We start from the raw sequence: 22,591 nt of genomic DNA, 5'->3' as shown, positions 1-22,591 counted from the left end.
ACAAGGTGTGCAGCCCGAGAGGCGGGCTGTTTGCCGCCTGCCACCCCGCCCCCTCGGCCCCGGCACGGTCACTGAGCTGGGTTCTCTCTGGTCTTTCCTCGACAGTGCACGTTCGAAGGCTGCGGGAAACGCTTTTCACTGGACTTCAATTTGCGCACACACGTGCGAATCCATACCGGGGACAGGCCCTATGTGTGCCCCTTCGACGGCTGTAATAAGAAGTTTGCTCAGTCAACTAACCTGAAATCTCACATCTTAACACATGCTAAGGCCAAAAACAACCAGTGAGAGGAAGATGGAGAAGACCCTTCTCGACCCCGGGGAGCATCTTCCAGGAGTGTGATTGGGAATAAATAGGCCTCTCCTTTGTATATTGTTTCTAGGAAAGAATTTTAAAAATGAATCCTACACACCTAAGGGACATGTTTTGATAAAGTAGTAAAAATTTAAAAAAAAAACTTTAATAAGATGACATTGCTAAGATGCTCTATCTTGCTCTGTAATCTCGTTTCAAAAACACGGTGTTTTTGTAAAGTGTGGTCCCAGCAGGAGGACAATTCATGAACTTCGCATCAAAAGACAATTCTTTATACAACAGTGCTAAAAATGGGACTTCTTTTCACATTCTTATAAATATGGAGCTCACCTGTTGCTTACAATTTTTTTAATTTTGTATTTTCCAAGTGTGCATATTGTACACTTTTTGGGGATATGCTTAGTAATGCTATGTGTGATTTTTCTGGAGGTTGATAACTTTGCTTGCAGTAGATTTTCTTTAAAAGAATGGGCAGTTACATGCATACTTCAAAAGTATTTTCCTGTAAAAAAAAAAAGTTATATAGGTTTTGTTTGCTATCTTAATTTTGGTTGTATTCTTTGATGTTAACACATTTTGTATAATTGTATCGTATAGCTGTATTGAATCATGTAGTATCAAATATTAGATGTGATTTAATAGTGTTAATCAATTTAAACCCATTTTAGTCACTTTTTTTTTTTCCGAAAAATACTGCCAGATGCTGATGTTCAGTGTAATTTCTTTGCCTGTTCAGTTACAGAAAGTGGTGCTCAGTTGTAGAATGTATTGTACCTTTTACCACCTGATGTGTACACCCCATGTGACAGAAAAGGGCAACAATAAAACAGCAGTCCTACAGAAAGAATACGGCAGAAAAAGATCTGTAAGCACAGTCTGATTTCCTTTTGTTGTCCAGAATAATTACAATTCTCGAGCCTCCCAGAAATTGGAAGCTAAATAAAGCAACTCAAGTTTCCTTTATTTTGCACTCAACTACAGCGACTTGTGATTGCAAGATGTTTCAGGACTTCCTACGCGTGCTGAATTCTGGGAGAGAGTAGGTGACAGGCATCCCGAGTTAAGGAACTACCTCAGAGTACCCCAAACCGGGCCCGTTGGTGATAGGATTTTGATGTTAGCTCCCCCCTCCCCCTCCCCCAGCAGAAGTGTGACTGGAGCAGTTGTGCCCCGGCCTGTGTGTGTGCTCTCAAGGTAAGCTGTCACCTGGACGGGGCGCGAGCAGAGGGGAGACCCGAGGGCACCTGCCGGCGCGGGCTGCCTTCACGGCGGCCCCAGCGGGTCCTTGGCTGGCCTGACGGGAAGCGCTTAGGGTTCTCCTTGGCTGTTGGTCGGAGAGCCTTGCTGGCCCACGTGGCAGCCGCGTGCCCGTGGCTTCGTTTTCCTGCTTCTCCCTGGATACTGAGCGCAGACCGGCAGGGTGATTCGATGATGAAGAATACTGTGTACTCAGTGAGTACTTTACCTCTCACATTGTGACCTCCTAAGTGTTCGACTACAATTTTTGCATTTTACTTAGAGTCCAATATCACACTCGTGAGACTATTTTATAAACTGCCACGATACAGCAAAAATGCCATTTATTCAGAGCGCAGTCAGCCGTGTGTGTGCTGCGTGCTTGGCCCTGCGGGGCTGGTGACGAGCCAGCTACCGTCTGAGGTTTGTGTCCCACGTGTCCAGGACACCGTCGGGTCAAAAGCGCAGCCCTGTCCCTCTCAGCTTCTCCATTGGTCCCGTACAGGAGGATTGGCGACCTAATAACAGGGACCCTGTGGCTCTCCGGAATTTTGAAGTGCCTTCTGAGTCCTAAATGACAAATTTAACTTGAGACACTTACTTGTTCAGAATCTGGTATCCATTGGGTAGTTTGACGGAACTGAGTTAATCCGAAGACCCCAGCTGTTCTCGGGATAAGCCCGGCTTTGCTGTATCTGGCAGGCAGGAGAGAGGTAAGCCGGTGGCGGGGCCCATCGAAGCTGCGCGCCCCAGCGCCATCGCGTGCCTCTCTGAGTAGACCTGGGGCGGAGGCCCTACCTCCCCGCCCCACCGGGTGAGCAGTCTCTGGGTGCTGGCCGCCTTAGGAGGCCGGGGCTGCGCCACCCTCGCCCAGCACCGCCACACGGGAGCCCGGGCCTGGCGCCATCCCCGGGACTTGTGCCGTGGGGGGGTGTCGCCAGCAGCCCCCGCGGAGCCACACCGTGAGCTAGAGAAGCCAGGCTCCCGGGTGGAGCGACCCCCCCCCTCCCCGTGCCTTGATCCCTTGGGGGATGCCTTGGTCATCTCTTCTGCCCCCTCTGCCCCCTCTGTCTCTGAGGGGAACAGCTGTCGCTCCCCAGGCCCCTTTGTCCGTGTGTCTTTCACGGCCTGCAGAGTTCATCTCTGACAGGAATTGAAGTGGGAGCTTGAAGGCGGCGGAACGTCCCAGGTTCCCGGTTGGCGGGCGCTCTCCATTCCCAGTAGTGTAGGAAGCTCCTCAGGGAGCGGCAGTGAAAGAGGAGCCGTTGTCCTCATTGGCTGTAACCGAAACCCGTCGTGCTTGTGGTTAGAATTTATAGTTTTGCTCAAGATGTAATTTACTGCAGTTTGAAGTGGTGTTCTAACAGTCCCTTGTCTTGAGGATTAACCTGATTTATAAGTGATACTGACAGACATATTTTCTTACATCCGAACTGAAATAAATGCATGTTCCTAGCATATGTAATATAAAAGCTCCAGAGGATAAGTTTACATTTAACAAGATGTTGTTTTCTATTTTTGGATTTCTTATTATTTTCCCCCCTTTTTTGGTAGTGGGGGTTTAGGGGGAAGCATAATATTTGTATAAAGAACTGTCACCCCAGAGTGACATTTATTTTCCAAGGTGACATTGAACTCACGCTGTTGGTTTCATATGGTGTTTGTGTGCTATGCCTAGATTCAAGGCCTGAGGATTTGAGGAAAATCAAGATTTTTTCCTCCGTTTGGTTTTCATGTGCAGGTTCTTTTAAATGTCACTTACTTCGCTGAATTTGAGTCAAGCAAGGCCCTTTGACAGAGAGTATCTCGATGCCTGCCAGCGTTTCCAAGCGGAGTTCTAGATGGTTTCTTCACAAATAGAGGAGAGAGAGTCCCTTCCATTCAGCAAGAACCCAGAGACTCTGCGGGCTGCCTGAGGGGTCGCCGCAGTGTGGTGGGCAGGAGGCCGGGGGGGGGGCGGTCACTGCTGCCCCCCCCCCGCCCAGCAAAACCTGGCTATCCTCACGCACCTCGCAATTTATGTCCGTGGCAGCGGAACACCTGGCCCCCTCCCACATTTTTGAGTTGGAAACCTGATGATTCTACCCCGCGCTGCAGGCAGAGAGAATTGATGGCTTCTTGTCTGACTCCTCTGTGGCCTGGGATCAGCAGGGCTCAGGAAAGCCGTGTTGTGAATCTTGGATTCCTTAAGTTCCTTCTATTTTCTGGACATCTGACCACCAGCAAGAGCAAGGATCCCAAGAGGTCAGTATAGTGGGAGAGCAGAAGCTGTTCACAGGCGTCCCCTTCATGCCCTGGCCCTGCCCTGAGGCTTCCTCCTCAGCTGTTCTGCTGGCCCTTGGAAGCCAGAGGCCTGCCTGTCCCGGGATGGCCCCAGACCCCGGGCACTTGTCTGACTTTGTAGCCCATGTCCCGGCTCCCATTGGCATTAGTGGAAGTCTAGCAGGTCGTGGCAGGTGCATGCCACCGGAACTCCAAGTTCTGCTTCCTTGCAGCTCCGGTCATGCACTCCATAGCCTGCACTTGGACCTTTACAGAAGGTCCTCGGCGCCTTCAGAATCCCTCTCGCCTGCGCAGACGCAGCTGAATGTCTGGCTAGGTCTCCTGCACCCTAACTTACTGGCCTTGGCCAACTTGGTTACTGCTCACGTTGTGCTCAGGTTCCCTGGTTGCATGAAGACGATGTGAGTGCAGGCCCTTTAGAGCCGCGGCATCGGGCTTCTAGAAGGAGGCCGGGCCCTCCACAAGTGGCGAAGTGGGGCTATCCGTGGCTGGAAGGCTGCCTGCATCCTCTCCAGGCCGGAGCGGTTAGCAGGGCTTTGGAGAGGATGTCTAAGCTGGAACCGTGTGGAGACGTGGGAGGGGTGGGTGGCGTACTGTTGACACACTTTCTCCGGTCCCCTTATCAGAACCGGAAGGGAATGTTGAACGTGCACATGGGCCTTAGTTTAGGTCAGCAGGCAAATCGAGCTTACTGCAGTCCCCCGGCTCCCCATGTTTCTGACCAGCGTTCTGGGAGTCTGCAGAGGGGGGGTGTGTGGTAGTACCACGTTCATCTAAGTCACAGTGATTGATTTTCCACAAAGTGGCAAGTTTGATCAAATTGCTTTTCCTTCAAGACCCTCAGACGCCGGAAGAGACAGCATCGGGGTGTTGCAGGGAGGGGGGCGGTTGCTGTGCTGCTGTATTCTGTTTGCTGCTGTCTGGGGGCCGCACAACGTCTGCATACGGAGTGGAGGGGAAAGGGCATCAGTACCAAACAGAATAACCTTTTCTCTACGACATCCATGCTTGTTACGAGGCTCTGTTATCTACAGATGGTGATTGGTCAAGCCGTTTTCACAGAACAGTTCTCTGTTTTTTTTCACTTCCTGGTAACTTCTGTAGGCCCTGACTCAAGGACTTATAGCATTGTGTCTCATGTACATCTTTTCTTAAATGTTCTTTGCCATTTCTGAAATTGTCGTCCTTGGTTTTTTCCTTAGCTCATAGGTCATAGATGCAGAAATATTATAGTATTTAAGGCATCCGCATCAAGCATCAGATGGCTTTGCATCCAGAAAAACATTTAACGATAACTCCGTTTGAAGCACCACGCATGTGTAACATGGCTCTATAAAATATAATAAACGCATAATGTTGTTAAGCTTTTTAATGCCTGTGGTTCTTGTTTGTCCCTCAGTCCTCTACGCCGCCTCTTGCGGAGTCTGGTTACACAGTCAGCCGGGCCTGGGGCAGCTCCTCGTGGGTTCCCTTCTGGCACAGGAACGGAAACGCGCGGGACTCCACTCACACCAGCCAGAAATGCTTCCTTCACCTCTCAGCTGCAAGGTGGGCTAGCAGGCCAGAGTTTTAGTGAGGACCTCACCCACTTTCCGGAAGGCAGAGCCAAAAGAAATGCCCGTGTGTTGGGGCCCATGGACCCCCAGTGTTCGTTCTGGGAACTCCGGTGCCAGAAAGAACTTACTAATGGGGACAGACTTAAACTGGATGAACTGTACCGAGAGCTAGTTAGGATTTGGCCAAAAGCAAAATGCAGAGAGGGGTCTTGCTCTCCCTTGGCCGGGCCCTGGTGTCCGAGGTATCGCACTGGGAGGTTTAGTCTTAACTCTCCTTAATTCGTGTTCTTTTTGCCAATGACAGAGGGGCTGCTGGCAATGCTGCGGCAGGTCCCAGGCCCACGTAAGGCCCAGGACTGCTGAGTGAAGGCTCAAGGGAGAGCTGAGCTGAGGGGTGGCCGCGGTGAAAAGTCGTGTGTGCATCTTCAGATTTTAGATCGGGAGGAACCGGAGATCATCGAGGGTCCTGGACTTGCTTTTGTGGGCGCCCCCAGATAACAATGAAGCCAGTGTCCCTCCTTTGCTCTCCAGCTGCCTGCGGCAACCTATTGCGAACCTCCTGTGCCCAGGACCATGCTAGGCATTGCGAGCCGCGGTTGCATGTAGTCCTCCAAACTGCTGCTAGGAGGTTGAGCTCTGTAGCACTGGCCCCTCCGACCCCTTACAGAGAAGCCCGGCCCCTGTTTCTGGAGCCGGACTGCCCTCCCCCACCCCGAGTCTTAAAACAGTGCATGGCTGGCCTTGGAAGCTGGCTCCCGGGGCTGCCCACGGCCAGTGGGCCTCAACCCCTTGTTCTGGCCCCAGCTGCTCCCCTCCAGCTTCCTGCGGTCACTGCTGTGACAGTCTCCTAAGTTGGCTTGCTCACCGCCCCACCTGAACCCTGCAGAATAAAATCCAAGCGTTCACCCACCGGCAAAGCTAAGCCCCAGCCCTGACCCACTTCAGCCTCTCCTACCTCTCCTCACCTTCTCCTTGCACGTTTTCATTCCCAAGCCTTCCCCTGTCCTTGAACTCCCGGGTTGGCTCGTTCGTTCAGGGCGAATTGTGTGTCGGGCTGTGTTTTTCGGTGCTAAGGGAACTTGCATTACACCTGGCAGGGCGGGCCCCGGGGACGCTTGCGCCTAGCTGCGGGTGACCTGGCTCGAGACCCCGTGAGTCTCCAGCCCCGGCGGGGGCTCCAGCCTGGCCTCCCACGCCTCGCCGTGACAAAGTCCTCGCCTCGGCCCTGCCCTCCCGGGGCCGCGCGGGGCCTCAGGGCCCCGCGGTTGTGCGGCTCCAGCCCCGGCCCCGCCCGCAGCGGCGGGTGCGCCTCCACCTCCGGCCGCGGGGGGCGCTGCGCCCGGCCGCTCTCGCGCCGCGCGGGGGGGGGGGCAGGTGCGCGTGCGCGCGGTCGGCCGCCGGGACCCCCGGAAAGCCGGCCCTTTTGGGGACGCCGGGCGACTTCCGGAGCCCGCTGGGGCGGGGACGCTGAGGGGCCCCTCTAGCGCGGCCTCGCCTGCCGCTGAGCTTGCCGGGGGCCGGAGCACGGCTGGTGGGAGGGGCGCAGACCCGCGTGCGGATGACCTTGGGTCCCAGGGGCTTCATCCTCCCCCGCACGGGATGGGAGGCTTGTTTCCTAGTGAGGCGTGGGAGGGTAGCCCGGGCCGCGAGAGTCCTGCTGCCAGCCAGCGGCCGCCGGGAGAGGCCGGAGGGCAGGGGAGCCATTCCAGGAGGGCTCCGGGTGCACCCCCAGACCGCGGAGGGGGTGGCTCCCCCGGAGGTGGGGCAGGGCGAACACAGGTCCCCCGTGGCCGACCACGGCTGTCCTGGGTGAAGTGGGAGAGGGGCGGCCCAGGCCAGGGGGCTTCGGTGTGGCGGTTTGGGAGGAAGGGGCGGGAAGCCCTCCACCCCGCGTACCAAAGGCGGCGGCGGGCCGGGTTCCCCCGCAACAGACCTCTTCCACTCGCGTCTCACCTGCTCCTCCACACGCCGCGCTGCCGCTGTCACCCGGTTCTAATGCCCGGTCACTGGCCCCCACCCATCAGTCCCCAGGGGTGGTCCATCTCCATCTGGCCCGGCTTTTCTTGGCCTCCTTATGGTGACCCCAGCCTGCCACTGCCATAGGGGCTCCCAAACCTTGTCTTCACTGACACCTGCCCACTCAAGTTTCTGTCCTGGGGTCCTGCTTTCTGCCCCTCCTGCCTCCCCGGGGTCTCACCGCAGCCAACCTGGGTGTCCCCAGCCTAAGAGGTCTTCACCACCCTCCGCTCCAAGCCCCATGGCCTGGCTTCACTCCCTCCTACATTCTCGCCTTCCCTTGCCCCTCTGACTCTCCTGGCAGAACCCCACCTGGCCCTGTACCCCGCAGCCTCTGCCCTCATGCACCCCCCCCACTCACGCATTCACTCAACACGTTCTTCACACCCGGAGGCCCAGCGGGTCCCCCCATGTCTGCTCCCTGTCCTGTGTCCCCATTGTAGTGAATGTTCCCACCATCCATGGGGACATTCCATCCGGAATTCCCAAGGGGCCTGTCCTGGTGGCCTCCCCCCCGACCGTACACTCAGGTATTAGTCCTGCTCACTTTGCTGCCCAAACCTGCCTGGATGCCCCCGGGGAGGCTTTCAGGGTCTGCTCACCAGGCCAGGGAGCCTGCCACCCTTGAGAGCCACACAGTGGTGACACACACAGGGAGGGAGCTCAGGGGATAAGACCTAGCTTGGCACTGCAGACATTTCCTGCCAGGCTTCCCATTTGGCAGCACGTACTCCTTCCCGGAAACTTTATGGAAGCACCATGGCCTTGCCCTCGGGGGGCTTCCTTGGAGGAAGACTGATCATCACAGCCTGAGTGATGTCAGCTAGCCCCAGGACAGTGTGGCCAGGGTGGGAGCCAGTGTCCCCCGCAAGCTGGGCTCCCAGCAGCCACTGCCCCTTCTCCGGTGTGCCCAGGACACAGGGGACACCAGCGCCAGCCTCCCCCCCCCCACCGCCCCAGGGTGGGTGGGTGCCAGGAGGTCAGCGTAGGGGGCCACTGCAGAAAGGGAGTGGAGGCCAAGGAGCACCCAGGCTGGGTCCCGGGCCTGTCCAAGTTTCCTGCCCCTCTAGTGCCTGAACTGTCACTCCAGGCTGTCGTCCCCTGCAGCCACAGAACTTGGCGAGCAGACCACAGGAGTCGAGGGGGCCAGCCCAGGCTGATCCGGTGGCTCAGAGGGGCCCGCCCTGGGACGAGGGGGCTCTTGATTTATGAGTGCCGCTGAATAGCCCCGTGAAAACGGCCAGTGAGGAGAGGGGGGAGGGGGACGCCGCCGTAGCCATTCCTTGCACCTGGGGCCCAGAGGGAGAAAAAGGGAAAAAAGCAATCAGTGCCTGTGTGCGCACCAGAGGAGGTGGCCCACACTTCCTCACCACGCTGGCCTCCAGCACTGGAGAAATCTGGGGAGGACAGTCTCTGTTGACTCCGTTTCCCTCAAACTGCCAGGGGGGCTTCATCACTGTTCCTTCCTGCGTGCTCCTGCCTGCCTGCACTGGAGCCCTCCCTTCCCAATCTTGAGATGCCCTTTGGTTCACACACCCCCCCCGCCCCCCGCCTCCTCTTCCCACCCCTGTGGCCCACGTGCCTCATGGCCTCCTGTGGGGTCTCTAAGGCATGAGCCAGAGCCTATCACTGCCCCAGGGAAAACCAGCAAACTCCTGGCTGTGGCCATGATGCATGGCAGAGAACCCAAGGAAGGAGCAGACCAGGCTGGCCCAGGGGTCCACCAAGGCTGCTTCCTCCTCCGCTGTCCCTGCGGGCATCCCAGCCCCATTTCCTTGGGTCAGAAGTCACGGGATGTGCCATGGTGCATTTGTCCCTCTTACAAACCTTCCTCAGAAGCCCCAGCCACTGCTTTCACTGACCAGATCTGGGACACGTGGCCACCTCCAGCTGCAAGGGAATCTGGAAGGGTATTTTCATCCAGACACGCTGAAGCCCAGAACATATTGGGTTCCATTAGAAAAGGGCAGGGTGGCTATTAGGTAGGCACATAGGAGGCTCAGCACTGCTATGTGACTTGGCCTGGTGGCCCTCTCCAACCCCAGGGCCCCTGCAGCGAGCCGTGCTGCCCTTCCCACTGCCCTCCGCCCATGGACTCGGCTCCATCTGATCCCTTGGCTCCAGCCCCACTGTCCCCTCCGTGGCCTGGTGGGCTGCTGCCCCACTGAGACTCCGATATCTCCGAGAGGACTGTCCCGAGCCTAGAGGGGTAAATAACGTAAGGAGCGCTTATCTGCTGAGATGCCACGCAGCTATTAAAAAAACGTGGCCAACTGGAACACACTCATCAGGGAGAGGTCTCTGTTGTGAGTTGAATTGTGTCCCCCAAAAAGATAGGACGGAGTCCTCAGCCCAGGTACAGGGCCTTTGCAGATGTTATTAGTCAAACTGGGGTCATCCTGGAGGAGGCTGGGCCCATCTGCCAGCGACAGTGTCCTGATAAACAGACGAGGAGACAGAGATGCCCCAGACAGAGATGCCCCGGGGGGCGGCCAAGTGGGAATGGAGGGGCAGACTGGAGCAGGATGTCTACCAAGTGAGGGTCGCGGGCCACCGCCAGGTGCTGGGAGAGGCAGGGAAGGATGCTCCCTGGGCAGCCTCAGAAGGAGCACCGCGGCTGCCCCGGGATCCCGGGATCCCGGGATCCCGGCCTCCCGGCCTCAGACCTTCAACAGAATTAACGTCAGTTTGGGCCACCTGGCGTGTGGGATTTGGTTATGGCGGCCCAGGGGAACTCCTGCAAGTTCACTGTCAAGTCAGCGCCCGGGTGGGCATGTTCACCTCTGGGAGCTCCACTTAGACCTCCCTCCTCTGGGAGGCTGTTCCTGGCCTCAGCGAGTGTTCCCTCTGTGCCCTGACCACACCTCTCCGTACCCCCGAGAGCTCACAGCACACACCGCCTGGCCTGCCCACGTCGAGGATGAGCAGGGCCCGGGGCCTCTCACTGCTGGGAAACCGCAGACATCTGAGGAGAATTTGCTGAACGGCTGACACTTCATCCAGCACGTTTGTGAGCTTGCGCACCTAGTCCTCCTGCCTATGTCAGCCCCATTTTGCAGATGAGGAAACTGAGGGTCTGGACGGACACTGGAGCGTGCCCTGGTCATGCACCTCGGGCTGCCGTCAGGGCCCGAGAGCACAGACCACCAAGCCGGGCCCCTCTGACCCCAGGGAGGGGGTGGGGAATGGATACAAACAAGGCCACACTCTTAAGAAAACAAAGAATGTTTTATTCCTTCAGCGGTTTCTATACAACAATGACACCACGAGAATAGGGTGGGAGTCTTGTCTTCCTTGACCCGAGTCAGCCTCCTGGGAGAGCATATCACATTGCCCAAGAGGCTGAGCCCCACTCAGGGCAAAGGAGGCCACAGTCATCTCCAACTTGTGCAAAATCATCTGCCTCCCTGTGCAAATACACGGCCACGCTGTACTGTGTCCACGAACAGGCCCTTCCTCCACGGCCTCATGGGAACACCAAGCAGGAGGAGACTCCCTGGGAGAGACATCACTTGCTGGGGCGTGGGGATCCTCCTGTACCGATCTCCTTGATGACTCCTCTGCATGGCTTAGGGAACCCTGGCCAGCGGCCAGAGCCCCACACAGTGACTGACCCATGTCCCCATTTTACACACAGGCAGCCTGAGGACCAGAGGGTGACAAGCCTTCCCCTCCCGCGGCTGGACTTAACCTCTGAGCTCCCCTCCCACTGGCCTGTGCCTGGTCCCCCAGCCCAGGCCCTAGGCTCATATGGAGCTGCCAGCTGGTCCCAAGCCTCTTAGCGGGTCCGTGGGAGTGGCGGCAGCCGGGACATTCCCAGCTGTGCCACATGGAGAAGCTGGGGTGCATCCCAGCAGAGTATTATGTCCTGGGACACCAGGAGGCACCCGGAGCTGCCTCTCCGTCCCTGATACAGAGACCGGACAGGTGGCCGAGAAGTGCCCCCTGCAAGGTGGCCGACTGGAGGTTAGCCGCTGGGTGGCCCATCGGTGAGTCGTCAAAGACCCCACAGCGGTGGCGGCCCGGATCCCGGGAAAGGGCTGGAGCGTCGGCGGGCTTTCCGGAGACCCCAAGTGACAGCGCCAGGCTCGGCGCGGGGGGCGCTACACGCCGTCACCTCGGAGCTCGGCGACTGGACGGTGCGGATAGGAGGCTCCCTATCTCCCGGCCGAGGGCCCCGCGGACGTCAAGCCTGCGGCCAAGGGCCCCCCAGCCGGTGCGTGGAAGGCAGCCCAGGCCCGCCGGCGTCCGCAGTCCGCGGCGCCCGGGCGCCGGCCTCACAGGCTGGAGGGCTGGGCCAGGCCGGGCCCCGACGCGGCGGCGGGCACGGCCTCGCCGTCGGGCCGGGCCTCGGGGCCGCGCGCGTACGAGAGCACCACGGTGACGGTGGCGAAGGTGGCGGCGTTGACGGGGAAGGCGCGCAGCAGCGTGGAGGCCAGCCCGCGCGTGAACACGCGCCAGCCCTCGGCGCGGTAGCTCTGGCGCACGCAGTCCACGAAGCCGCCGTAGCGCGGGGCGCCCCGCAGCCCGTCGGCCTGCAGCCGCGACTTGACCACGTCCACGGGGTAGGTGGACAGCCAGGACAGGATGCCCGACGTGCCGCCCGCCAGCAGCAGCTTGGGCACGAGCAGCCGGTCGCCGGGCTCGCAGCCGAGCGCGCGCGTCAGCACGTCGTAGGACAGGAAGTAGACGCCGAAGCTGGGCGTCTCGCGCAGCAGCGTGGACGCCATGCCCCGGTTGACGCCGCGCAGGCCCTCGCGCCGGTAGATCTGCGCCAGGCAGTCCAGCGAGCCGCGGTAGGTGCGCGCCGGCCCCGCGGCCTGCAGCTGCAGCCGCGTCTTGGCCAGCTCCATGGGGCAGCAGATGACGCACTGGATGGCGCCCGCCGCCGCGCCGGCCAGGAACTGGTTCAGCGGCGTGTCGCGGCCCAGCGCCCGCAGGGTGTTGCCCTGCACGCCGAACACCAGCGCGTTGATGAAGGTGAGCCCCATGAGGGGCGAGCCCAGGCCCTTGTACAGGCCCAGCACCTGCGGGGGCGCACAGACACGCGTCACGCGCGCTCCTGCTCCTGCTCGGGCCGCCCCGCCCGCCTCCCCGGGAGCCCGCGTGCAGGGGCTGCTGAGCCCCCCAGCCACCTCGCGTGTTCAAGGGGACCAAGCCGAATTCTGCTAGAACCCTCGTCCTCGAGGTCCGAGGCCTGGGCATTCGCGCCTTCCCATTTCCCAAGTCCCCATTTGCCCATAGTCCGCGGGGCCGGGGGGCAGGGGGGGTGCGTCTTTTCCAACTCTGCCGTCTGGGGCTCAAAGCATTCCAGAAGATGGTTCCCCACCGCCACCCCCAGGCCCAGGCCACTCACACTCTCCTGCTTGATGATTGACTGGAAGCAGTGCAAGGTCCCTCGGTACTGAGGCTTCTCCAGGCCCTGGACCTGAAGCCGCACCTGCAAGGACAGGGCCCAGTGAACGGTGGCCGAGCCAAGCCAGAGCTCCCAGCTCTCTCGCCCCAGCACTCAGGTCAGCCCTCGGAGGCTCTCTGGGGGAGGCCCAAGGCTAGATGCTGGAGGCAGGGAGCCAAGTACGTTTCTGTGGCCTTTGGAATTCTGGGATGGGGCAGGGCCGGGTGTCCATGCCTCTTCAGGGGAGGGGATCAGTGGGCAAAGAGCCACAGAGACTGCCAGCTGCATAGGGGGGAGAGGGTCCCCGAGATCTCAGACAAGTAGAGGCCAAGCCTCTGGTTGCATTACATCTGCATGACGTGTGGACAGTGGGGCCGAAGCACTTTCCCAGACCTCCCCACTGTCCTGGTGGCAAACTGTGGCCGATGCCAGAGGGGCTCCCCACCTATTCCCATCACCCAGCTCCCCTCAGGGGCTGACAGTGCCACAATGGGTGTTAAAAGCACTGAGCCTTGGACTCTGAGGGACCCCTAATTTCTGCCAGTAGCCCCTTGTGGGGACAGTGGTCGTGAGTTAACAAAGCAGTGACAGAAGAGCAGCTGACAGCCTCCTCGATGACCATGTCCCCACTTTCGGGACCTGGGGGCTCATGCCCAGCTGCCCTTGGCCCCCCATAGTCCAGAACCACTTAATGTGAAAGTATTCTTTGTTGACGGAGAGCTTATCTCTGGGCTTGATACGCAGGCCCCACAGTGTGGAGCGGGAGCACATTTCCCGAACTCAGAATCCAGGTCATGGGGGTGGGGAGTGAGCCAGGTTAAGTCCTGTTCTCAGGAGCTGACTCAGAAATCACTGTACATCCAGGGCCACGGCACGAACACCCCTCTGTGGCCGGCAGCACCGGAGGGCCTACCCCTGGAATCACCAGCTGAGGTGGGTGTAGTTACTCCCACTTCAGAGGTGGGAACACTGAGGCTCAGAGATGTTTTGCAGCTCGGCCAAGGCTGTCTGTCCACTCCAGCAACGGGAGTGGCTCGGCTGCGGGGGCGGGGGGTGCTGGCTGGTAAGAGCCTTCCAATGGATCTTCTCTTGACAAACGCACTTACAAAAGAATGTGTTCTGAGAACACAAAAGCACCATCTCTGCGCACGAGGACCTCTGCAGTTGGTGGCCACTGCTCTGAGAAGCAGCTGACAAGCAAGTGCACCCTGCAGTGGACCACCCCAGGGCCCCTTCCCACCCTGGCGGCCTGGCTGGGCCACGGCCTGGCGGGGGAGGGGTGGATTTTCAGTGGAGAAAAGCAAAAGCGCTTGGGCAACATATTAATAACATATTAACACCTTAACACTTAATAACGTATTAACACCTTGAGCTCTGCTCAGGTTGTTTTTGGGATGTGAGGTTTTTTACTTCCCTTCCGTGTTATGGGGTCTCTGGTGGGACATTTCTCTTTCTCATGCAGCCACTGAATGGGCCCTGTGAGCAGAAATAACAGGAAGCAGGGCCAGGTGGGCCCTGCTTGGGTGGGATTTTCGGACACACGTGGATGGCAGCTTGAAGTCTCTGCAGGTTGAACACGCTCTTGCCCAGGCTCAGGCCAGCTTGGGTCCCACAGGGAGCACGGAGGCCCCTCTCCCCTTTGTCTCTGACCCCTGGACCTGGGCTGAGCACTCGCTGGCTGGGAGTTTGGGGGACCAGGTTTGGGGGTGAAATGGGGCCCAAGTCTTGTAATCTCTAGAGTTGAGGTTAACATCCTGTTTGAGGATTGGTGGGTCCGCCCCTGGAAAAGTGGTTGTTCGCACACATGCCCAAAAGGCTTCCAGCTCTCCACCGGGCTGAGAGACGCCCAACGTGAAGACCCTCTGATCCAGAGGGGGCTGATTTTTCTCCACCAGCCCCACCTGAATCCCCGCCCCAGGACCTGTGCCGGGCCCAAGCTCACCTCAGGCCCTCCCTGTCTCCTGCTAGTCAGGGAGGGAACTGTGTGGGGTGGGGAAGGGGAGGGGTGTGGCGGGGTGCGGTTCAGGCCCAGGGTCTGGTTCAGCGAGGACAGAGAAGGGTCGGGTTCCCCTGGTCTGTACTTACTAGCGCTCTCCAGGGTGAGGCTTACGCTCATTTACAACAAAGTTACACTTTTGCTATGGGTGGAGACAGCCCCTAGCTCAGAAAGTAAAGGCGGTTAAAGCAACATAAAATATCAACATCACATCCAGGCACGGAGCCCCCAGGGCCCAGCCCCCGACCTCCCCATCCCCTCCCCTGCCCTGGGATGGCCACTCCCCGGTGAAAGCAGTTTTAGACCCACTGTCCCTGATTACTGTCATGTCCCGGGCAGTAGAAGGGAGCGGGGCTGCTAGGAGGACTGGGGGGTTTCTGGGGGGCGGACCTTGTTCTGCTCTCCCCAGGCTTGTGCTTCAGTGTGATGATTTGTAGATTCATATGCTTGGCATGTGTGTACTTTTCTACATGGTTACATTTCAGTTAAAACAACAACAGAGCTACTGAAGTAAATCCCACTTTTGCCAAACACAAGGAATATATCCGGGTGAGGGTTGGGGAAGAGATCTATGAAGGACTGTTTTTTTTTTTTCCTTTTTGGTTTATATGTCTCTATAATGGTTAAAAATGTCTTTACAACCTACATTACTTTTGTAATAGAAAGCCAACCAAATAACTGTGTGTGTACCTGATGATTGAAACACATTTTGAAAAAATATCACACGCCCATGGCAGGCACAATGGCAGCGGGGGCAGATCCTGAAGGAATGTACAGAATGGGAAAACCGGTTTGTCAGTATAAGGAAATAAGGTGCTCTTCTACCTTTCCCAGTTTTCTTTTTAATGAGAATTGTTTAACTTTTATACTGGAAAAGAGCCAGTAAAAAATAAGGCCATTGGTGTGGGGGGGCGCCTGGGTGGCTTAGTTGATTAAGCATCTGTCTTCGCTCAGGTTGTGATCTCAGGGTCCTGGGATCGAGCCCCGCATCGGGCTCCCTGCTCAGCAGGGAATCTGATTGTCCCTCTCCCTCTCCCTACTCCCCGCTGCTTGTCCTCTGTCAAATAAATAAATAAAATCTTAAAAAATAAGGCCATTGGTGACACAGCATTAAATTAAACCAAAGGCACGCGTTCCTTGATCAGCACAATATAATAGTGTGTGAGCCCGTAACTAGGACGAGAGGGGTCACGAGTTGAGTGACAGAGGGGATTACTGGGGGCGGGTTTTTTTCCTATCCATAAGAAGCTTGGTTTTTTTGTTTTTTTTTTTAAAGATTTTATTTATTTATTTGAGAGAGAGAGAGAATGAGAGAGAGCACATGAGAGGGGGGAGGGTCAGAGGGAGAAGCAGACTCCCTGCCAAGCAGGGAGCCCGATGCGGGACTCGATCTAGGGACTCCAGGATCATGACCTGAGCCGAAGGCAGTCGCTTAACCAACTGAGCCACCCAGGCGCCCAAGAAGCTTGGTTTTTAAAGTCAGGTTTGCCCAGATGTGATTGATGCAGGTGGGCCGCAGTGACCAAAAAAAGCCACCAGTGGATTTCTTCAAAGACCACCCTCCAGGGGCGAGGTAAAGGGGGGGATCTAAGGGGCAGGAGCCCTGTGGGGTGGAGAGGCTCCTGGTCCCCAATCACTGCCGGGGGTGCTGGTCGTGGCCCAGGAGCTCAAAGGGGGCCAGAAACCCCAGGACAGAGTCCTCCCTAGCCTGGGAGCACTGAGGAGGGGGCCCAGTGGGAGTGGGGCTAGCTGAGGGGGGCCTGGCCATGCCCAGGCCGAGTCATGGCTCAGAGAGGTGTGGCCCCTGCAACATTGGGCTGAGGAAGCGAATCCAGAGTCACTTCATGGCCGGATACAGAGGCATTTGCAACATGTGACTGCAAGATATAAACCCAGCAGGGTGCGGACAGTGCCAGGCTCTCCCAGGCTGCTCTGGCCTGTGGGCAGGCTTCACGGGGCGGCCAGCTGGGCAGCGCTCAGGCAGCTGTGAGGACAGGCAGGCTGTGTAGGGACCCGGGCTGCTGTGTGGCAAGAAAGCCTGGTCCTTCCACCTTCTCCTTAAATTGCAAACGATTGGATAGAAGATCTGTGCTCTGCAGAACCAGCATTTCCTGCAACCCAAACTTGACTGTTGAGCACCCGGCACAAGGGCCTCTGTAATCTTTTTTTTTAAGATTTTATTTATTTATCTGACAGAGAGAGACACAATGAGAGGGAACACAAGCAGGGGGAGTGGGAGAGGGAGAAGCAGGCCTCCCGCCGAGCAGGGAGCCTGATGCAGGGCTTGATCCCAGGACCCTGGGATCATGACCTGAGCTGAAGGCAAGACGCTTAACAACTGAGCCTCCGTAATCTTGCCCAACGCCTCACTTGGCAGATGAGATCCCTGGGCCCCAAGGTAAAGCAGCTGGCCCAAGGTCACACAGCAGATGGGCTCGCGGGGGCCTGGACCTGCACATAGCCTCAGGCAGAACTTGTTCTGGTCAGAGCCAAAACATCAAGCTAGGCCCTCATGCCTGCGCTGGAGGCAACCCCAGCCCTGAGGTCCCGAGGCCTTTTCTTGCTCAAGGACCACCTGACTGCCACTGAAAAAAGAGGGGACAGGAGGTGACCTCAACCCAGCTAGGGCTGACATCCTTGCCTTCGCTGTCCCCAGGAGGCACTGCCAAGTTCAGTGTTTACAGTGGGTCACAGGGTCTGGCCTGGTGCCCTGCTGCTTACGGCTTGCCCTGATTCCCGGGGGAAGCCTGCAAGGGAAAGTCCAGACTTGGCTGGTTTCAGGACTTAAAACCCCAACAACAGGGAGAAAATCCTATTTGGGAATTTCCAGCTAGAAAACATGGATTTCCTTTGTTTCCATTGTGAGCCTCTGAGCACCTGGATCTGGACAGTTTATCGAGGAGGAGCTGCAGACTGAGTGCCCGCCCCAGGGCCCCACACTGGAGCCAGGAACTCCTTGCACGTGCACACCAGCCCTTGGGAACCCATCGCTCAGTTTCGTGCCAGTGGGGATTACCACTCGGTGAAGATCATGTTCATGGGAAATACTGACAGGTTCTGGTTTTTCTCTTTCTGTATTTTCTCTCTGAACTGCACTTTCTTTCAAGAAGATGTCTGGGGGGCTTCTGCATCAGAACAGTGAGCAGTCCCCGCTCTGGGCAAGGGGAAGTCTGCCCTTCAGCCTCTCAGTCTCAGGGGCCACCACCATGGACCTCCAAGTTCAGCCCTGAGCTGGGAGATGTAAGGCCAGACCCAGAAGGAAAGTGGACACACAGCCGTCCACCTGGGTGTCACAGAACCCTAAGTCTACCTTTATTCCAGAACCTATGGGAAGACCTCACAGGCGTTCCTAAGGTGGTCACTGGAAAGGGGCCTCCGGCCACCCCAGCCCTGTAGGCCTCGGTGCAACGTCTGTGCCTCCACAAAGACCTGAGAGTAAAACTGTGACAAGACACTCACCTTGACCGTGTCAAATGGGTGTCCCACGAGCACGCCTGCCACACCTGGAGGAAAAAAGGAGGACCGTCACCCAGATTGCCTCAGAAAGCTGCAGTGTGGGGGGCGTCCGGCTAGGAGGACCACACGGGAGCTGCTGGATGGGAACAGAGAACGTTTACCAGGCGCCCTGTGAGCTCTTTTGTCCTCAGGTCTGCACGAGCAGTGGGGTAAGAGGGTGACATCCCTGAGGATGAGCCAGGATCTGTCCCACTCAAAGCTGGTGTCTCTCTCTCCCCTCCTGCTCACACACTTGACAACAGAAGTTGTCTCCCCCCACCACCCGCCCCGTGCAAACACCTCCAGGCACGGCAGGGGGGCCCAGGGGTTTTGGACTTGGGGCCAGACGGTCACCCAGATTTGAATTTGCCCTCTGCCACTCACCGGCTGGCCAAGCTCCTGAGGAACTCAAGGTCTGCAGCTCACTCCCCTCACCTGCACTCTGTGTGAGCATCCGCTCCGCCAAGCCCCTCCCCTTGCGTGCTGACCCAGGGCCGGAGGCATCGAGGCATCAGGTATTGCAGACACTGGCTGACCACTCCCTTCCCTGCAGGGGAGCCACCTGCGGCCCAGGGAGTCGGCTCCCGACTCTGTGATCATGGGCGATATGAATCAGTCCAGGCCCTGCCCAAACCCCAGGCCCACCTCGAAGGACAAAGGCTCACTCTCCAAATTGGCTCCTAAATACTTTTCAGAGTGCTGAGTGCTGTTCAGGTGTAAATATCACTGGGAATCAGGCACCTTGGTTCCCCATTCACAGAAGGAGAAAGGGAGGCTCAGTGAGGGAGAGAAGCCCATGCACCAACTCCCATGCCTTCCTCCCTAGAATTCTGTGTGTGAATCTCTTAAAGTTCTCCTTTTACCACTCGGAGTATTTATAATTAAGACAGTTACTATTTGTTGAGTGACAAACAGTAACGTTTCTACTGGGGGTCACTGTTGTTAGTTTTGTATGTGACTAACTCTCCCTCTTATTTGTAAACAAAGGACTATTAGCCCATTTTACAGATGAGGAATGGGAGGCTGAGAGAATATGTCCATGTTGCGCAGCTAATAAGTTGGTGGGGTGAGGATTTGAACCTGGATCTTCTGGGCCTGGAGCCCCTTTGGGGCTGGATATCATGGTGGTGGGCACCCAGAGGTTAGTGGGGATTACTGTGCTGCCTCTTTATAACTCGCAGATCTTTGTAAGGTGCCCTCTCCATCCTGTTCAGTACTTTGGGCCTTAGAATCCACTGTGTTTGGTACTGACTTTGCCAATCCTGCTTTCTTTTTGGTTACGTGTGTCTGGTATCGCTTTGTGATGGTTAATTTTCAACCTGGTCCTCCTACTTTGTTTTTGATGCTCCTGGAAATGAGCTACAGCTCGGCTAGGCTTTGGTCCCTGCTCCCATCTGAAGCTGTCTCTGATTTTGCCAAGACGGGACATCTGACCCAACTCCATCTTATTTTATGTGAATGAATTCTTTTACTCCTTTTCTTTTCTACATTTTTGCTGGTTCAGGCAAACTGCCATTTGTCCTCCTCCTGCTTGTTAATGTTTAAGTTCAGCTAAAGGTTACTTCTTGTTTCTAACACTTAGAATCATTATCTGTAGACACAGGATAAGAACCGTCGCCCCTCAAGGCTCTGTCTGCACCCCCCCCGCCACTGTCCCTACCCCTCCCCAGTAAGAGCCACCCCAAGAAGGTTCCCCACCCCTGTAGCTTCCCCTTCTACTCCCTACCCTCCCACACCCAGAGACCCCACGAAACTCATAGCTCTTCGCTCTCCTCTTCACCTCTGCCCCCTTCTGGGGGTCTCTACTCTGATCAATTGCCATTTGGCGCCTTTCTGGACTATTTTTCTTGGAGGTAACATATAGGGCAATGGCCTCCGTATTCCTGCTCCTCTGCATAATGTATTTCGTTAACGCTGTCAGGGAACAAGGGTCCTGTGCTCTGGTGAGGCTCTCAGGCCCAGGCCAATATCCCAGAATCTCCTGGCTTTTGGTGCTACAGCTGAGAAATCTGTTGCCAGTGCATTTCTTCTCCTTGGTCAATAATTTATGCATTCTATCAGGAAGCCTCTGAGATTTTATCTGTAGATTTCAGGAATGTCATCGAGATGCCAAGGGTGTGTCCTCTTGTTCTTTTTTTTTTTTTAAAGTAACCCTGCCTGGACCACACCAGTGCTTTCACTCCAGAGACTCAGGCCTTTTTCTGATCAGAGAAAATTTCCACTCTTACGTATTCATCCGAATCATCGTCTCCAGACCTTTTTCTCCTTCTGGAACCCCTAACATTCACAGGAAGATGAAAAGACATCCCTAAGGCATCTTGTCCCTCGAGACTTCCATACCTGCGTCTCTGGTCTTTTGAGACACACTTTGTTTCTATCTTTTGCAATCCACCTTCTTTTTTATGTCGTGTTGTGAATTTTCTAAATTTGAACACCCTAGTTCTAGAATTTATTTTCTGGGACTGTGACTGATTCTCTGGGGTTTTGGAAACCTGACACTTGGCTGGGGTATGCTGTTTGGCCTTGCTTCTCTCTCCAGCTGTGGGCCAGTTGTGGGGTCCCCAAGAAGCACACACTGGAAATGCTAGAGGTTCCCTTCCTGTGGGTGACCCGTCCTGCCTCTGGCCCCAGACTTGCTCAGGTTCTGGCACCAGCCTTCATCAGCCTCCAGGATGGGAGGGGTGACCCCCTACCCCACAAGCCTCGGTTGGGAGGCCCCACCAAGGCCTCCAGTGGCAGCCATTTGCTTTCCTACTTTCCCCAGAGGCCCGGTTCAGGGCCCTCAGGGGAGGGGCTTCGGGCCTCACCTCGGACATCCCCATTCACAGGAACAGAGGGGGCCTTGGGGCCTGCCTCCATGAGGGCCTCCAGTCCCCCAAAGCCTTGTCCTTTTAACCTCAGTGACCTTGAGAGCCAGGAAGCCCTGCCAGACCAGGTCCCCAACAGGCCACTGAAGCAACACAAGTGGACCCTTTCTTCCACCTCCAAAGCCAGTGCCCACTGCCTTACACAAGCTGGACTCTTAGAGGTACCCTCATCCCATCATGGCCCTCCAGGGTAGGAGGAGGGGACCACTCTCCCCAGGCAGGGTTCCCGGCCCCACCATGGAGCTGTTCTCCACACCTCCTCCTATCCACGCCCAGCGCAGGGAGAACTCCACTCAGAGCACAGGGTGTCAGCGGCCTGAAGACCTGGGACGGACCCCCTAGTGGGGAGTGTGGGTAGGCCGCCTGAGCGCCTGGATGCTGTCAATCAAGGTGCCTGCCTCACCACCTAGGGCGAAATTGAACACGTGACCAGACACTCAGCCAATCAGAGGTGATGTACTGTTCTCTGTCCCAGGAATCTGCATCTCGAGGGCCCCCAGGCCACCAAAGAGAAGCACCGCCATCACCCTGCCCTGGGCCTACAGGCCTGGAGGAGCCCCAGACGAAGGAACCAGGCGGGGGCTTCTAGGGCTACCGGCGCATGGTTCCTAGACGGTCCCTCTGCATGGCCAGACATGCCAGGGACCCAGAAGGCAGGCCGGGGACACAATCAGGTCACTGTTCTACCAGTCCCTCCAATTCTCAGGACCAAGGTTTCTCCTGGGTGGAATAAGAGCAGAAGTTCCCAGGGGAGGGGGAGCAGAGGCTGACGACCCTCACAAAGAATCTTTGTGGCAGCCACTTCCATTCTCATCCACCTGGGAGACTCAGGCCTCCACTCCCACAGCAGGGAGGTAGGTGCGCAAGACCTGCCCCAGGCTTGCACCTGGATCCGAGTAAGTCAGTGGGGGCGGGGGCTGTGGCCTATAGCTGGGTGTGGTACTGGACTCTTATCTCACCCCAACCCTGGAGCCTGGACAGGATCTCCTAGGTGGGCCTAGTAAGGATGGACAGAAGGCATTCCAGGAGCCAGAGCCTCGAGTGACTGAACACGTGTGCCTGGGGCGATGGGTCCCTACGCAGGCCTGGCCTTAGGATGAGTAGTCCTACCCCAAGCCCCACAGCTCGCAGGGGGCTCCCAGGACACCTGGAGAAATCAGAAGGAATCCTGCCCCTCTGGGGAAAGAACCCACACTCCCCAAGAAGTTGGGAAGGGTCTTTGGCCATGGGCCGGCCCACCCTCACTGAGCCATCACTTGGAGTGGGGGTGGGGTAGAGGAGGGCCTGGAGTCCAGGAGAAGCCAGCAGGTGTGGGGGCTGGTGCAGCCATGGGAGGGGAACAGGAAAACAGAGTGGGGTCACAGGGGGATAGGGGAGCTGAGAGCTGGATCTGCAGAGGCTGCCCCCTCCTGTCTCTGGCCTGGGCTTGGG

At 57.2% G+C, this 22,591-nt stretch overlaps 3 protein-coding genes across 5 annotated transcripts in view; 2 read left to right on the top strand and 1 right to left on the bottom strand.

The window, feature by feature from the left end:
• YY1 (YY1 transcription factor) overlaps positions 1 to 5,198 on the top strand; it is a 33,326-nt gene extending 28,128 nt beyond the window's left edge. Inside the window, exon 5 of the mRNA XM_006741287.3 lies at positions 106 to 5,198. Coding sequence (XP_006741350.1) covers positions 106 to 288 — 183 coding nt within the window. The 3' untranslated portion in view covers positions 289 to 5,198. The remainder of the gene's footprint in view (positions 1 to 105) is intronic.
• Positions 1 to 9,704, top strand: part of LOC145723362 (echinoderm microtubule-associated protein-like 1) — a 433,105-nt gene extending 423,401 nt beyond the window's left edge. For all 3 annotated transcript variants that reach the window (XM_081829948.1, XM_081829949.1, XM_081829947.1), the window contains exon 5: positions 9,089 to 9,704. In XM_081829948.1, the coding sequence (XP_081686074.1) occupies positions 9,089 to 9,389 (301 nt within the window). In that variant the 3' untranslated portion in view covers positions 9,390 to 9,704. The remainder of the gene's footprint in view (positions 1 to 9,088) is intronic.
• Positions 9,705 to 10,616: 912 nt separating this feature from the next.
• SLC25A29 (solute carrier family 25 member 29) overlaps positions 10,617 to 22,591 on the bottom strand; it is a 13,608-nt gene continuing 1,633 nt past the window's right edge. Inside the window, exons 2-4 of the mRNA XM_081829946.1 lie at positions 18,258 to 18,301; positions 12,764 to 12,847; positions 10,617 to 12,434 (exon numbers count right to left, since the gene is read on the bottom strand). Of these exons, the coding sequence (XP_081686072.1) occupies positions 11,685 to 12,434; positions 12,764 to 12,847; positions 18,258 to 18,301 (878 nt within the window). The 3' untranslated portion in view covers positions 10,617 to 11,684. The remainder of the gene's footprint in view (positions 12,435 to 12,763; positions 12,848 to 18,257; positions 18,302 to 22,591) is intronic.

Source organism: Leptonychotes weddellii, chromosome 9, assembly GCF_054177405.1.
Source record: "Leptonychotes weddellii isolate Sample4059 chromosome 9, ASM5417740v2, whole genome shotgun sequence".
NCBI classification, from domain to species: Eukaryota; Metazoa; Chordata; class Mammalia; order Carnivora; family Phocidae; genus Leptonychotes; species Leptonychotes weddellii.
This window is presented reverse-complemented; position numbering and strand designations above follow the sequence as displayed.